Here is a 15584-nt window from a genome sequence, read left to right as displayed (position 1 = left end):
TGTACGGACAATACTCCTTTTCCCTTTTTCTTAATAGTGAAAAGCTGATTAACCAATCTGCAGCTGTAACACTGAAAACATGAAACTAATTTACCTTTTGAGTCTCCATAGATCTTTCTGTTTTCCTCCTTCCCAGCATCTTGTTATCACTGATAGCATTTCATTATCTCTTTGGTAAGTTGAGGCACAGAGAAATTTATTTGTTCAAGACTGCAAGGCTACTGGTGACCTTGAATTTCCTGGTTGTCTCTCATTACCATGAACTCATAACCTTAGAACAGGCTGTTTTGTTTCATATCAGCTATAACATAATACAGAGATGTCAAAGTTTTGTCTGCTAATACAGTTCAAGAACTTACGGTGCTAAGTATGAAATGACTAATACCTGGACAGACCTTATGTAATCACCAGTTGTCTTTATTAAACATCTGTTTGATAGAGATGGTCTTGGTAGTGTTCAGAGATCTGTTCAACAAGTAACCAATCCCAGGAAGCTGTGCATATGAAGAAATGTTATTGCTGATGTAGTACACTGACTTTCTGAATTGTGTGATATTATTAATAAAATAATAACTGGATAATATGGTGAATTAGTGTTGCAATGATACTATTTAAGTTTTTAGTAATGTGGAATGACTGGGTTGTGTATCCATCCCACAATATTTACTGCTTCCTTTGCTATTTCCTGAAACTATTGAGCTATCAGAAGTTGAATGGTGTCCTTTGATTATTGTGTCTTGGCCCCTGGGAGGCAACAGGGAGAAAAATGAGACCAAACATACCACATTCTAAAACAAGATTTTTGTTTCTACATTTCTTGTTTGCTTTGTCCCTTTGTATTTTCTCTGTGCTTGCAAGGCTGTATTTATGCAGCTCTCCTAAAATGGTGAATGAAAACAGAGTGGAAATCTAACTTTGTGAAGGACTTTGTCTTTTGACTTCTTATTACATTGGAATAAAAGGAAAAAGTTTATGAATCTTTGGAGCATTTAAAAATATGCAATGTTGTGGTTTGATTTTTTTTTTCTTTTTTCTATTTTGTCGCACTAAAGCTTTGTCTTTTTAAATATTATTTGTGTGTTAGCACAGTCCCATGTTTCACTTAGAAAATGTTGAATGGCATTCTTCATGATTTTTTGGAACTGTTTATGGATAAAATTCTGATAAAATTGACTGATTTCACAACCCATTTTTATTTTGATAGACTGACATATTCTGTCAGCATGGTATTTCAAAATGTTACTGACCAGTTATTTTAGCACGAATAATGAAGAATAACAAATCTTTTATCAGAGAGAGAAAAAGGGGAAAGTCTTCGTATTCACTAATTATCTTGGAAAAATAAGACCTACGATGTCATACAGTATCAAAGGGAAAGGCTTTCCCGTAAACTTGATTTTTTTTAAGGAAAATTTGGGCAATTCTATGTCACTGCAAAGTGCCAAGCTGAACTTTCTTTGTGAAATGCTGTTACGATTCCATGTCTGTCTTTACGAAGAAATCAAAGTGTGTTCCCTTTACAGGAGCACTGTAGCCACCTAGAGTATCAGCATGGGTATGAGTTGTGTTGACATCATTTTGAAGCTGGAAATGAGACCTCTGGGACTAAACCCAGAAGTGCAGGTTCTAAGGCACTGGGTTGGAAGCTGTAGTCGGCAGCGAGCTGGGCGTCCTGTGTTTTGGGCCTGAGGGGTGGCGTGTCAGGTATGCTCTTCAGTGACTTGTGTGCATTGGTTGAAGGTCAGTCACCTCAACTGGGGCTTGCATGCCTCTCTCAGCTGGTCTGCCTTCCCTAGGTGGTTTCTCTGACCTTGCAGACATGTCCCACCCCATTCTCCAGCTAGCAGTTAGCTTACAGTTTTGGTATGTGCTTCAGGATGAAGTACAGCTTCACTTCTAGCTGCAATAGCTGTGCAATCTGAATAGAAGCAAAATGTCATGAATACCTCTCAGATATGATTTTCAGTCTAATAGACTAGAACAGATAAGTAACAGTGCAGTTCTTAAGAGGTGCTTCAGAATAAGTGGTGAAGGTGGTAAATGGTGGCTTCTGTAATTTTGAAGTTTAGACTTTCTTCCTTGATACTTCAGTGCTAAAGACTTGCAAAGCTGTCAGGGGCCAGCTGTGGTGTTTGGTGAATTCATCTCCTCTGTATGGAATGACTGCCACTGTTGCTTCTGATCTTGGTCTGGCAGCTAATAAAAATGGAGAGGAAAAAAAGAGAGGACGGTGGCCGCTTCAATCTCAAGGTGGAAATCTTTTCAGATAAGAGCGCATGCTTTGTCACTTGATATTCTCACTTGCCTGTCTCTTCATATTGCTGTTTTCACGAGAATGACTATGCTGTTAATGGCAACTGCTCTTATATGGAAACTGCTTTTGGTATCAATATTAAAGCCTGTACATTGTTGAATTAGCTACCAGCCTATGCAGCCAAAAACATGTTTCCTCCTCACAACTGCTTTCAGGCTTCTGTGCCTTCAGAAATAAACTATGGAACATGTTCAATACCTGATGCCCCTTATCTCTGTTGTGTGTGTTTGTTTGTTTTGTTGGTTTTTTTCCTTTCTTTTGAGATGTCTGTTTTCCACAAGGTTGTTTCTTGGACTGCTCACCTGTTAAATAAGTCTCTGGCTCTTTCTGCTTCCTGGCCAGTTTTCTGCATGCCATCTACCTAAAATACCTTGCCATAGATGAGAATTATTTAGGATCCTTCTGTTTTTCCTTCAGCTGTCCTTGTTGATGTGAATCATGTTGGCCTCTGCAAGGAGCTAGTTTTCTGACTGTCATTTTATTATGTCAACTGATAATTGCAACTGACCTATTCCTCTGGAAAGGACATTCACCCTGCGAGGGTATCATGGATCCACCACATGTGCTTTGCTGTTAATAACTGCAGTTTCTCTGAATGCATAGCCTTTTTAGTGTGTAGATCTTTTTTTTCTTTTTTGCTTTTTAAATGAAAGATAGCTCTGACTCTGAGACACTGACCCTGATCCTAGCCTTTTCTTTTTCTGTGGTTTGTCTGCCCTTATTAGACAGTCCTGTCTGGAGCAGTACATACAGCTGATGTTTGCAGAAGGTTTTTTTTCTTTTTTTTATCAGCTGGAATGCAATACTAAGGGGCATAAGGTTATGATGTAATGAAAAACGTGTATGCATACAGTTTAATGTCTCTGCATACTTCAAATGCTCTATATTGAATTCTTCCACAGTGAAAGAATGGGCTTCTCTTTACTCTCATCTTTATTCTTATCTCTAATTCCAGTTATGTTTTTTGCATGCACTGTCCCCGCAGCTTTTGTTAACCTCTTGCTGATCTTGGTTGCACCTTCAAGGTAGCTCTCTCTTCATATGTTAACATGTCCTGATGATCAACTTTCCTCCCTACTTGGATTTGCCTACTAGGCTTTGCTGGCAGTTCTGTCATAAAGAGCTTTAGCAGCAGTGTGGCATACGGAGTTTCCAGTCCAGCTATTCTCTTCAGTGATCCATTTCACAGCAGCCCAGCTCTGAGTTCATCAGAAAGGCTGACACCAGAATGAGTATGACCCTCCTGCTCCCACAGCAGCTATGTTTAACCTGGATCGTTTCATTGTTGGGGTTTACAGAATAGGACCACACGCAATTGTACAGGTACAGTGGAGGGAGTAGTGAACTCTGGCTTCACAGCAGGAATGAGCTGGTGGGAGGGGGGGGGAGCAGCTCCTGAATCTGGTTACTGCTGAAGTCTTCATGGTGGGAAGCCATGGCATGACTCACATCCAGATTTGTTCCCTGTCCAAACAAGGAGGTGAAGCTTCTGGTACCAAGTGACTAGCAGCACAAAAGTGAGTGGAATGTATTTATGATTAAAAATAGAACTGAAATATCCTTTGTTGTTCACACAGGGGATAATGAATCTGGTAGCCGTCTTGAGTTTTACTGCCTATTAGTATGAAAACTACTATGGATTCTCTGCAATCCAGCAGTGAATCATGTATCTTCTGATTTCGCTCTGCCAAAAGACGGTATTGTATCAAGTCTACCCACCTGATTATTTTGTGCTGATAAAATGAACTGTTTATGTATTCTGATTCAGAACGTTGTACCAACATGGCTGATGTCATTGGAGGCACAGCACACATAAGCATTTTTATAGTCTGAAGACTCTTTCCTTTGTTATAGGAATAATCACATCAGTTTAGGTATACTTTTATGCTTCTGAAATGGTATCTGTGCAGTATTGGGATTTTTTCCAGGTGTAAACTGTGTTTATTGCAGCTCTTAACTGCTCCTGAAATGCATTCTGAAGGGGAGACAGGAAGGAGAAAAAAATTGCCAGTAACAAGGGAAGAATTCCCAGCTTCAGTTTGGTACAATATCTCATGTTACATGGGTTAATAACCTTAATAAGAGAGAAGGTAAGGCCTCTGAAGATCAGCACTCTTGCTAGCTAATGTCAAGATTAGGTTGCCCCTACCATTGGTTCCAAGCTGTGATAGAAAGGAGACCCTTTTCAAGCATCCATTTTTTAACTAAAGTTTATGTTAAATGATAATGGGAAGGGCATTGAGAAATTTAAAAAGAACTTATTAAAGGTTTCAAGAGTATCTCCCAAAAGGAGAAGTGATAAGGTCACCTAGCCCTAGTACTTACTGCTAATTTTAGTCTGTTATACCAGTAATTTAATGAAGCGTTACCAAAAGACATTACCATCAGCAGAAAAGCCTTCTGCAGTTGTAACCAAATGTTTATGCAAGTGTTAGATAACTGCTTTTTCTGTGATGCTGATTCTATTAATTAGGGTTAGTTTGCACTACTCCTAGTATCTTTGGTTTGGTGAATATGATGTAATCTTCCCAAAGTGGCTATAATCTTTGATTATTTCCACCAGATCTTTTTGAGTTACAGAACTGGCTCTGCATGGTGTCTTGTTGAGAGTGGAAGCCTTTTTGTTAAGGAGGGGTAGAAACTACTTTTTGAAAAGCAGAGTCTTGAGATCTTGAGAAATATTTGCGAAGTTGAGTAGAATTGTATTCTCAGTTAAAGAACACTGTGGATATCTTTTCAGAAATACGAGCAAGTCTGTGTTCCATTTGTAAAATGTTCTGATTTTTTTCAGAGAAGACTCCTAGAAGGAATTGTGTACTGGTTCTGAAAGTGAGAAAGAAAGGGAAACAGTCTCATGAATTTTCATCCTCTGCCTCCTGTGATTTGGAGGAGGCTCTTGACCCACATCTTCTCCCCATCAGAGGCATACCTGAAATAGCAGACTGCAGAGTTCATATCCGATACAGCGATGAGGGGCTGTACAAATTGGACAGTTTGTGGAGAGACTGAGATAGAGTATGTAAAGTATCTTGGGGAAGAGTCTAAATGTAGGTCTTCTGTCTCCTGGATATTTAGCAGGTAGAGGATTTTAAACCAGTATCTCTCATATCCTGGAAAAATCTTTTAACTGTTGTGTTGTGTGGGATACAGACAGCATTTGGCAAATACCTTTGGTCGTCTTTTCTTTCTGATTTCAGTAACAGCGCTCATGTTCCATACTAATTAAAACTTTGCTTTCCTCTGTACATACTTAAAAAGTGGTGAAGAGGCACAAAGCCAAAAAAGAAACTCTTAAGGTTAATTCAAGTGCTTTGACCAGGAACAGCACTGTATTTTAAAACCAGCTTAAAAAAAATGCAGTTACAGGCAAACCAAAGATTTACTCCATTTTTGGCTGGTTGACACAATTATTCAGACAACTTAGTGTTTTGAGACTTCTTCCTACACTACCTTGGTTTTTTGTGCGTGCATGTTAGTAGAAAATGCTCTCATTGAATTCTAGCAGAAGCAGCGGTGTGTGGAAGTGTTCCTGTTTATCTGGTTATCACCTGTTAAAGTGTAAGTAGTTCTTAAGATTTTATGGCACTGATGGAAGAACTGGATGGTTTTTTTCTTTGCTCTGATGTATTTTAATATTAGTTATTATGTGTGTGCTTCCTTCCTCCCAAGACTTTTAACAGTCTGCGTAAACAATCCTTGTTTTGTGTCTTAATAGTACTTCTGTAATGTTTGTGAAGTTAATGAGCATGTTAATTCTTGTGGTTGTCCTAGAGTTTCTGGAAGTGGTAGAGTAGATGCTTAATCTTCAGTCCTGTTTGTGACAACTTAAATTATCTCCTGAAAAAGATGCCATATTTGGTAGAATTCATACAAAAAATTAACTTAGAAGCTTTCTTAATTTTGAAAGCAAACAGAGCAAGTGCTATTGTTTCACGTGGTTAAAACATTGCAAGGCTGTTTAATTGAAGGTATGCTGTCAGGAAGTTGGGAGTAAATTGAATCCGTTTCCAGAAAAGCTGTTCATCCTAATACTGTAATTCAGAATATTTCTTAGATGTGTTAGAGTAGCACCTCTTTAGTATGGCTTTATGATGTCTGAAGAGTATCAAGAAGATTTCAGTAAAGGGGAAAGTGTGAATGTGAAAGAGAAACAAAGCTGCTCCAATAATCTGATCTGCTGAAAGCCTGAGAGTCAGGAAGACCAGAAAAAGAAGGAGAAATCTATAGTGTTCTTTCCTTTCATTGTAGGAAAAGGAGATACAAATACTGAGTTCTTCCTTTCTAAAATTTCAGATTATACAGTATAGTTATTCAAAATACATATTTTTGCTTAAACTTTATATTTGTTTCTAGTTTCAATTTTTTATGGTACTTAAGCAGTTTGAGTATGTGGACATAATTTTCTTTTCTTGAAAGGCGGGCAGCTCCATCCGTGTAGGAAGAGGTTAGGGACAGACTAGTCCCTGTTCTAGAGGTTGTTCGGTACCAATTTTAATCAGTGAGAGGGAACCACAAGAAACAGCAAGAATAGACAACCAAATGGTGCACTGTTCAAAGCCTAAGAGGCAGTCCTCCCTTTGCAGCTCCAGCAAATCCAGGTAGTTTTAAGACTGGCTGCAGTGAGGTATTAGCCTAATTAATTTTGCACATGTGATGAAGACTATTGTGCTTCTCTTTCTTCAGTTGAATGCTTTTTCAAATTTCTCTTTCTAAGAGAAAATGCTTATCTTTTACATGTATGAGCCTGCTATTTCTCAGGTTTTCTCAGGAAAAGGTGTTAATCTCTGCTCGGTAAAAATGTCTAAAACATAAGGTGGTTGATAGTCTGTTGAAGCTCTGGATGGAGAATGTGAATCTAAAAAGTTGTTTTTTATTAGAGGAGATGCTGGTCTTTGGGTCAGAGTGTGAAGCCGGCTAGGTGGGATGGCTATTGGGTTGGGTTCTTTTGTGTGTAACTTGAATTGATACAGAAAATGTAAGATAATGTATATACTTGGGAAGAGTGAAATGAATGGTTTTTTAATGTGTGTATCTAGATACGAAGTAGGCATGTGTACATGTGTGTATGTATGTGTATTTATAGTAGACAGCGTCATTAAATGCGTAAGAATAATACATATATAAAGGCCTTATGAGGCTGCTTCTAGCAAAAGCTTCATTTTCTTTCTGATATTTGTACAGTGGTATTATTGAAATTGATTTAATAAAGCTTTTACAAAGTTAGTGAAAATACGGTTCAGTTAAATACTCTCCCTCTCCCTTCTCCAACATCCTCCATTCCATCCCCTCCACGATCCATTTCCCCCTTTTTTCTGTTCTTTTTCCCCATTCTCCATTCACTGTCAGGAAGGGGCGCCTCAGAAGAGTCATTTCAGCTCAGCACGCCACCGTCAGAGACTAGTGGAACCAACAGCTACAAAAGTGAGTGCCTTTATTGAAGGACCATTTTTAAAATGGCATGTTGTGTTAGCAGAGTATTTGTTACTAAAGAGAATCTCTTCTGTGTGCTTGGTGGGAGATTTAGTTATTTTTACTCATCTGCAAGTGATATAATCGCTCTGTCTCTAAAGGTGAACTTCAGCACTGGAGAGATTCATATTCAAGTGCAGCTGTTGTACTTTATTTAAAAAGTTGGGGTGAGATATTTTTGTGTCTGCGAAGTGAAATAGAAACTGTATGAAGTGTTCTACTTTCGTTTTATTACTTTGTGTGATATCTGTTTTCTGAAACGTGCAATTCATTTGTCTCATTCTTAAACAAAAGCCTTTCATTGAATAAAAAAATTGGCAAGGATATGGAAAATAATCTATTATCAAGCAGTGATATGAAGTTTCAGAGTGAAAAAAGACTTTGGCATCAAAAGATGATATTAGCAGATATAACGGCAATACTGGTTAGTTCATAAGATTGTTCCACCTTTTCAGAGACAAGCTTTTTGTTAATAGTACACAAAAAAGCTTGAGATATTTAGTGAGCATGATGTTATTATGGCACTCTTATTCTCTAGGCTAATAAAATGTACTATAACGCATATTTTAGAGCATCAGTAACTGTTCAACTGTATCTATTTTTTGCTACTTTTTGTGTGAGTCCAGTGAAAAGGAAACTCTGTATCCATTACTACCACCTCCCAGAAATCCCATTCTCCACTTTCCTTTAGATTTAGATACTTGCAGAGTTGATCGCAGTATTTACATACAACCTTTGATACAGGTTGAAGTAGATCAATGGTAGTAGTCCTGGTCTTGAAAGAAAAGGCCTGGTTTTATCAAAGAAAAAAAAGTGGACATGTGTTGTCTTGTCTTGCATTCTAAATTATGACTCCAATCACTGTTGTCAGACTGACTCTTTCTGTTGCTAAATATGTTGACTCATTAAGTATTAGTTGTGTTGACTTTCACTGTTGCCATCTTTTATTATTTATTCGTTTTAGCGTGTTACAACATTGTCAATACTAAGCTGTCCTTTTGGGGATCTGGGAAAGGGCATTTTGGGGATTACAGATGCACAAGTGAGTGAAGTATATATGTATTTTTTAAAAAGGAGTAGTTAACTAAGAGCAGAAATTAATTTTGAGTGAGTCTGTACTGTCTCTTGAGCCCATTCTCTTGACGAGCCACTTTCTGTGTGCATTGATGTACACTAGAATCACTCCAGGTAATTCCCTCAGTGTGGAAAGCCAAAGGAAAAATGTATACCAAAGTGCAGTTCTGTGGACATAAGCTGTAGTAGGTTTTGCTCCCTCCTCTTACCTAGTTCTTCAGCAGTTTTCCACCATACCCCAGTGCCCTACTGTACCCCTGGATGCACCTTGTCAAAGGTAGGTGTGCTGTCAAAAGCTCAATCTGGTAGCTGCAGAGCAACCTCCTCAGTATCTGCACTTCTGTTTTGCTTGTGACAGAAGGACCAGAAAGGGTCTTGATTGGTGTTTCCAGGGCCCTTAGCCACTGCACTTTAGTCAGTGTCTTTGCTGCTGGGAGGACATCCTGATGCACTGGGACCAAGTCAGTTGGCAGCTCAGCACTGCTGGATACCAGCCCAGCATCCAGAGGGGGGCTTTTGTCACAGACCACATCATCTTCCACCTGTCTCCCTACAACCATTGTCAGCAGCTTCAGAATGACCACCTGCTTGGAAAAGACTCTTCAGCACACAGTAGGAACATAGCTCTGGTTGAGTGTTTTGTTTTGATTAAAATGTGTCTGTAGGGAAGAGAAAGGAGGCAAACAAGAAGCACTGCTTCAATGCCAGAACTGTGTGGCAGAAGAGAAAAACTGCAAGTTCGTAGTTCCCAGGGGCATGGACCAGTCTGCAGATAACCCACCTAATCTCTTTCCTCACTGTCCATGCAAGAGAATGGTGAAAACCTGGAACAGTAGTCTTCTGAGTCCTGTTCTTTGAGAACATTTCATTCAGTGGGTAGTATTTCCACATGGCAATCCAATAAAAGTAATTCTGACAGGCACCTGCACCCATCTGTACTGACCACCACTGCTTCCTTTCCTCCTCTCCGGTACACGCTTCTCAGTGAAGAATAGCTGCCATGCTTTATGTCCTAGATATATATGCCTTTTTTTTCTTGCCTACCACCCTTGCTATGTTCTTGGAATCAACTGCTACAGCTGAAAGGACTGTACATTCCTGGTCTGATTGAGGTAAGTGGAGATAATTTCTGCATGTTTCCCGCTCCTTCCTATGTGCCTTTCCCTTCTTTTGTGCCTGGATCAAACTCAGGGGCTTGGATTATGTGCTTTTGCCTTACACTTCTCTAGGTCTCAAGTCCGGGAAATGTCATGTTCACCCATGGTCAGAACACACTCAGGCTGACCCAGCTGGTGGAAGGTAGGATCTGGAATAGGCCTTGGCAGCTCAACAGCTGCCTTTCAGCAGGAAGTTTTGGAGTAGGGATGTTGGCTTGTGATTCTGGGACAAGGGGGGCATAGTTTGCCGGTTCACATGGGACAGGCCCTGGAAGCAGTCATGAGAGCAGTGAGAGGTCTGTGTTCAACACCTTTGCTCAGGATTGTTGGGGCTATACTGGACTACTGTTCCATGAACTGAGACTATGCAAGAGAAGGGATGAAGACAAACCTGTCCTGCAGCAGGTGCTACATCTAGTTGTGTGCTGGTGGGATGAGTTAGCCCAAGGTTACCTGAGCAGATTGGCTGGGGAGAAGTGTGGCACACGGTGCTGCGTAACAAGCAAGGGTGATACACTGTGTTCTTCAAAGGCTCATCTATGTTCCAAGAGCATACTTCAGGCAGTGTGAGATTCTCAGTATTTGCCATTCAGATCACTATGAAAGCAGAGTAGAGAAGCGCTCTTAGCACAGAGCCTCTGAGACACAAACTCTCTTTCCCTTGTACTCCTGCTTGCACTTCCTGAACTGCCGTTTTCTGTCACTCACCTGCAGACTGCTGCAAGTCAGTAGGAGTGTCATCAGAGTGCTGTCACCCGTCTTTCTTCGTGTTGTGTGGCGTTAGGGACCCTTACCAGTAGTTGCTGTGACAACCTGACCAGCACTCTGCTTGAAGGAATCCCTTTGCGATGCAGCTGATGAAGAAAACCCACAACTTTCTCTTACAAAGTTGGGAATCCAGCTAGGAAAGTTGGACTCTAGTCATCTCAAAAGGCAACAGCAGTGCAGCCTGTCTCCAAGCCCTACCAAAGACTTAACCTGCATACTCAGTGTACCTCTGCAGACACACCTGCTGCAGTGCCCTCTTGGCAGCCCCCTCCAACACTTGGGCCCACAGGGCATTGATCATCCATTCTTGGGGCTGTGGGGACCAGGGAGACTCTTCTGATCAAGACTAGGAGGACAGGGGTGAGAGTCAGCTGTGCAGGTAGTTCCAGAAGTAGGAAGCTGTAGAAAGGCAACAGGACTGGCAGAGCTTTTCCAGCAGCTTGTTTTATCACACTCCTTGGTCTGAATTTATTGCCTCAGGAAGAGTTGCCAGTTACTTCTGGTGGTAGGGGTAGCTGCACAGAAGCCACCAGTCTCGTGGTCTTGTTGCCATCCTAAAGCAAGAGCTACTTTGCCTTCTGCTTTTAGACTGAAGTGGCAAATTGCCATCAACAAAGCTGACAAGCTTTTCTTTAAGCTTGTTGATTCAGCTCTTTCTAGTTTAAAAAAACACAACAAAACAAAACAAGCCAAACAAAAATACCTCCAAACCAAACAAACTTGTTACTTAGAAATGGTGTGTTGTCTCTTGGCTCTGTAAAGACTGGTGGGATCCCTTTTATTCCTTTTGCCTTCCTGTGCAGCAGCTGTTTGCCCAGGTGGCAGGATGTTATGGAAGCCCAGGCTGCACAGCTTGCAGAGACTGTTGCCTGTATCAGGGACACTGTTCGGAGGTGGGGGAAGACCATCAAAGACCAGGAAAGGAATATTGGTTTTGTGCCTAGGAAAGCATCCTGGTGGGCTTGTAGGGATGTTTTGTTCTGCATGTCTGGTCCTTGGGTTTCCTGCATCTGGCTCCTAACCTCATGGGTATGGGAGAACAACTGCATTTGGGAGACTTGGAAGCAAGGCAGTGTATCTCATGAAAGCAGCAACAGTGATTCAGAGCACACTGAGGTACAGCTTGCCCAGAAGATCCTCCACCTATGGTCAGCTGACTACAGGAGATTCACCTGCATCTTGGCACGCATTCTGCAGATTGTCCTGGACCTGGATGAAGTACATTTGTGGGTTAGTGATTTGGGTGACCCAAAGCAGCAAGGGACATGCTGTGTTGACTTCTGCTGTGGAGACTAATGTTTCCTGAGGGGAGAGGATCTTGGCCTGTCCTGGCTAAAGATAGTAGAGTTGTAAAGATATGGTGCTGTGAACTTGGCCAACTATGAGCTCGTGTCCAACCTTATGATTGGTTGATTGGTTTGATGCAAGTCAGGGAAAGCTTCAAACTATGATGATAAGCCTCTTCTCTATAGATTTCTCTTTGGATCTCAATTTTAGGGCCTACAGCTGGTGGTGGTTCTAGGTTCCTAGGTTAGTCCCATCTGTGAAACCTTGTATCTTCAGTCTTTTTTGGGTCAAGCTTGGAAGTGGTTGAGACTGATACCTGCACCTGAGAGAGAAGGTAATAAAAAAGTTTTGAGAGAGGGGACTCTGTTTTCTCCAGGTATTGGAGGAAGTACTTTCTTCATCCATTCAGTACTGAATTGCCTCGTGTCATGTTTTGGGCCTGAAAGTGACCATTTTGACATCAGAATGAGCAGCAACAGGCAGTGGCAGGAGTATTTAGGATGCTTACCTAACTAATGGTAAACAGCTGCTGAAGATATGAATAGGACTTTTATATATTTGTTGGTGTAATCGTAGGGTGTGGAGAGAGTAGGTAAAATCAAAGAGCGTAGCCAGTAGGTTCAGGGAGGTGATTATTCCCCTCTAATTAACACTTAAGAGATGCATCTGAAATAACTTCATGCAGATTTGGGCCCCTGGTACAAGAAAGATGCTGGAGTTCATGATGTACAGGGAAGGGCTGAGGAGCTAGATTTGTTTAGCGTTGTGAAGGCCGAGATGGTATTTAATGGCTGTCTCTCACTACCTAATAGATGGATATAGAGAGTTGCTCATGGAGGTGCACTGCAGAAAGATGAAACACAGGTTGGCAGAAGGGAAAATCCGTATAGACAGAGTAAATTTTTCTCAATTAAGGTGTTTAAGCATTGGAACAAGTTACTCAGAGGGCTCCATCCTTGAAGGTATTCAAAACTTGACTGGCAAAGGCCTTGAGCAACCTGATCTCACTTTGAAGTTAGCCCTGCTTTGAGTGGAGAGTTGGACCAGATGGCCTCCAGAGGTCCTTTCCAGCCTGAGTTACTCTGTGATCAGAGGGTGTGGTACTTGCTGCATGCTAGTCTCTGCCTGCTCTGTGGTGATGCAAAGCTCTCCAGTGGCCTTTTCAGCATAGCATCTTCTAGCTGATAAGCAGTATAGATGGTACAAAAGATGCTGAAACATTGTGGATTCTAACTAGTCCGCTTTGACACACAGAGTAGGGTTTGTTCTCAGACGCACATAAAACCAGTATAGATGTAGTCTCTACATATCTTTTACTGTATAGATTACATTACTTGGTGGTGCCTTGAAACAGAAGCTTAATTTAAGGGGTTGCTGGGTAATTTGTTTGCTAGAACTTCTTTGTGGGTAACAAATGTGAACACAGGTAGACAACATTAAAGAAAGTGCTGCAGGAGTACTGATCTCTGAAGGATGAAATAAAATGCTCATTGATAAAGCTGAGGAAGGTAACAGTCAAATAAAAATCAAATTGATACGGGAGCATGGAGGCTGAGAAGGAGTTATAAGGGAAAGCATTCACACTATTTTCAAACTCTTACTGTGTTTCAATACATAATAAGAATAAAACTGTATTCCAGATAGGCTGCCAGTATCAATTGGGAACACTTGTAGGTAACAGTTATGAAGATTACTTTGAATTTTGTTAGCGTGGAAAAAACACTGATAGTAGAATGAATCAAATGAAAAACTCCAAGCTGGTTGTGAAGAGAGAGGACATTTCAGCAGAGATAGAGTTTGTTTGTTTTTAAGTCATTCTGGTATGAGTACCTTATCAATTAGTTACAGAGCACGGTAATCTTTCCTCAACTCATTCTGAACAATTTCTGCAGCATCTATAAATAAAGATTTTAAAAACCAGACTTTTTTGCTTATGAAGTCACTTCTGGAGTTACAGTAGTCACTATTGCGCATATTCTACTTTCTAAGCTGATAAAAATTTTCTAGAACTGTTTTCTTCTCTGCCTACCTCAGTGACTCATGACTTGTAAAGAAATAGTTTGCTGTTGAGAATCATGTCTCCACTGCTAAACCTACACTGAAGGTCTTAAATAGGGGGCAAATCTCAGTAAAAATGATTATTTACTTATGGCTATGAATAATAAATGGCTAGATGGATCAGATGCTATTGTATATCTTGCTAGGCTACATCTTAAGTATGTTTTAAAACCACATGCATTCTTAGAATTTTACTGCTTTTTGCCATAAACACAACACAAGTTGAAGAGTCTACTCCAAGAGTAGGATATTACTGTAACTTGTTCATCACAAGATCTGTTCATTTAAAAAATAAATCATCCATTAGGCAGGGGAGTGCAGAGAAAGAAGTACTATCCCCTAGCTCTCCTCTCTGGCAACAGCTGATAGTAGTTTGATTTGATAGCCAATTGATTGCTAGAAAGTTATGTTTACCAAAGGTTGGAAAGTCTGGCAGATGTATAAATAGAAGCAGAAGATAGTTTACAGTCAGATATTACAAATGGATCCTCTCTTTGGCAAGTTAAGGTTGTCTTCCTTACAAAATTAATCTCCTGAACAAGTCAGTCTGTCAGTGGCATAATATTCATTGTACTAGATAGGTTTTATAACCACCTACCCCAAAAGGGAAACAAAATAAATCCACAGTACTCCCTTTTCTCCTTACTAAAACTTTAGTTTTGTAGCAGGTAATACCAAGTTATAATTAGATGTTTGCAGCTGTTACTTCAAATGTGTGGCCTCCACCCCAATGGTGCTTGCATGCCTCCCCATTGATTAAAAATAGAAATAGCTGTGGTAGAAATAGTATTAGAAATTGTTTGGCTAGCATAAATGCTAGTATGTATGCAAAAGAATATTACAGAAATGTAAAGTTAGTCTTAAGATACAGTTAAATTAGTGGACATACATCCTCATTTAGGTGTGGGATGTCTGCATAGTGTGGACACAGAAAAAGGGGTGAAGTGGGACCGAATTGTGGGCTAGAATTAGAAATGTTTACCAAGAAGTGGGATGGCGAGGGAAATCAGTGTTGGGAGGTATTTCAGCCATACTGAGATAAGATTTGTGTCATCAAAAAGACAGGGTTTTTTTTCTCCCCCAGGGAACTCTTTTATTCTGTATGTACTTACCTTCACTAATGAAATTACCATGGAAAATATACTGGTGCTTTCCTTTAGACGAATATCTTGGTGGTGTGACTGCAGGAAAGGTGAAAGCTGCTGGACTAGCCTGCCAGATGACTCATATAAATCAGTATAGGAACTAGGAAGAATTTTTTATACTATTCCCTATTGCAGACTCTGTTTAGGATTGGGTTGTCTCCTGCTGGCTTAAAAACAGCTAGAAAGTATAGAGAAGAAACTATGGTTGGCTACTCTAACTTTTCTTTCATGTTGAATAGATGCATAACTGAAAGTGTTTGTCCTAATCCTTTTTTATCTTTTTTTCTTTTTTTTTTTTTTTTTTTTGGAGGG

The 15584-nt window shown here is 40.3% G+C and overlaps 1 protein-coding gene across 1 annotated transcript in view; it reads left to right on the top strand.

Moving 5' to 3' along the window:
* Positions 1-15584, top strand: part of MAST4 (microtubule associated serine/threonine kinase family member 4) — a 293953-nt gene that overhangs the window by 108472 nt on the left and 169897 nt on the right. The window contains 1 exon segment of the mRNA XM_050913748.1: positions 7661-7735. Coding sequence (XP_050769705.1) covers positions 7661-7735 — 75 coding nt within the window.

This window comes from Gymnogyps californianus, chromosome Z, assembly GCF_018139145.2.
Source record: "Gymnogyps californianus isolate 813 chromosome Z, ASM1813914v2, whole genome shotgun sequence".
Classification (NCBI taxonomy): Eukaryota; Metazoa; Chordata; class Aves; order Accipitriformes; family Cathartidae; genus Gymnogyps; species Gymnogyps californianus.
Note: the sequence above shows the minus strand (reverse complement) of the source record. Positions and strands in the feature narration are given on the sequence as shown.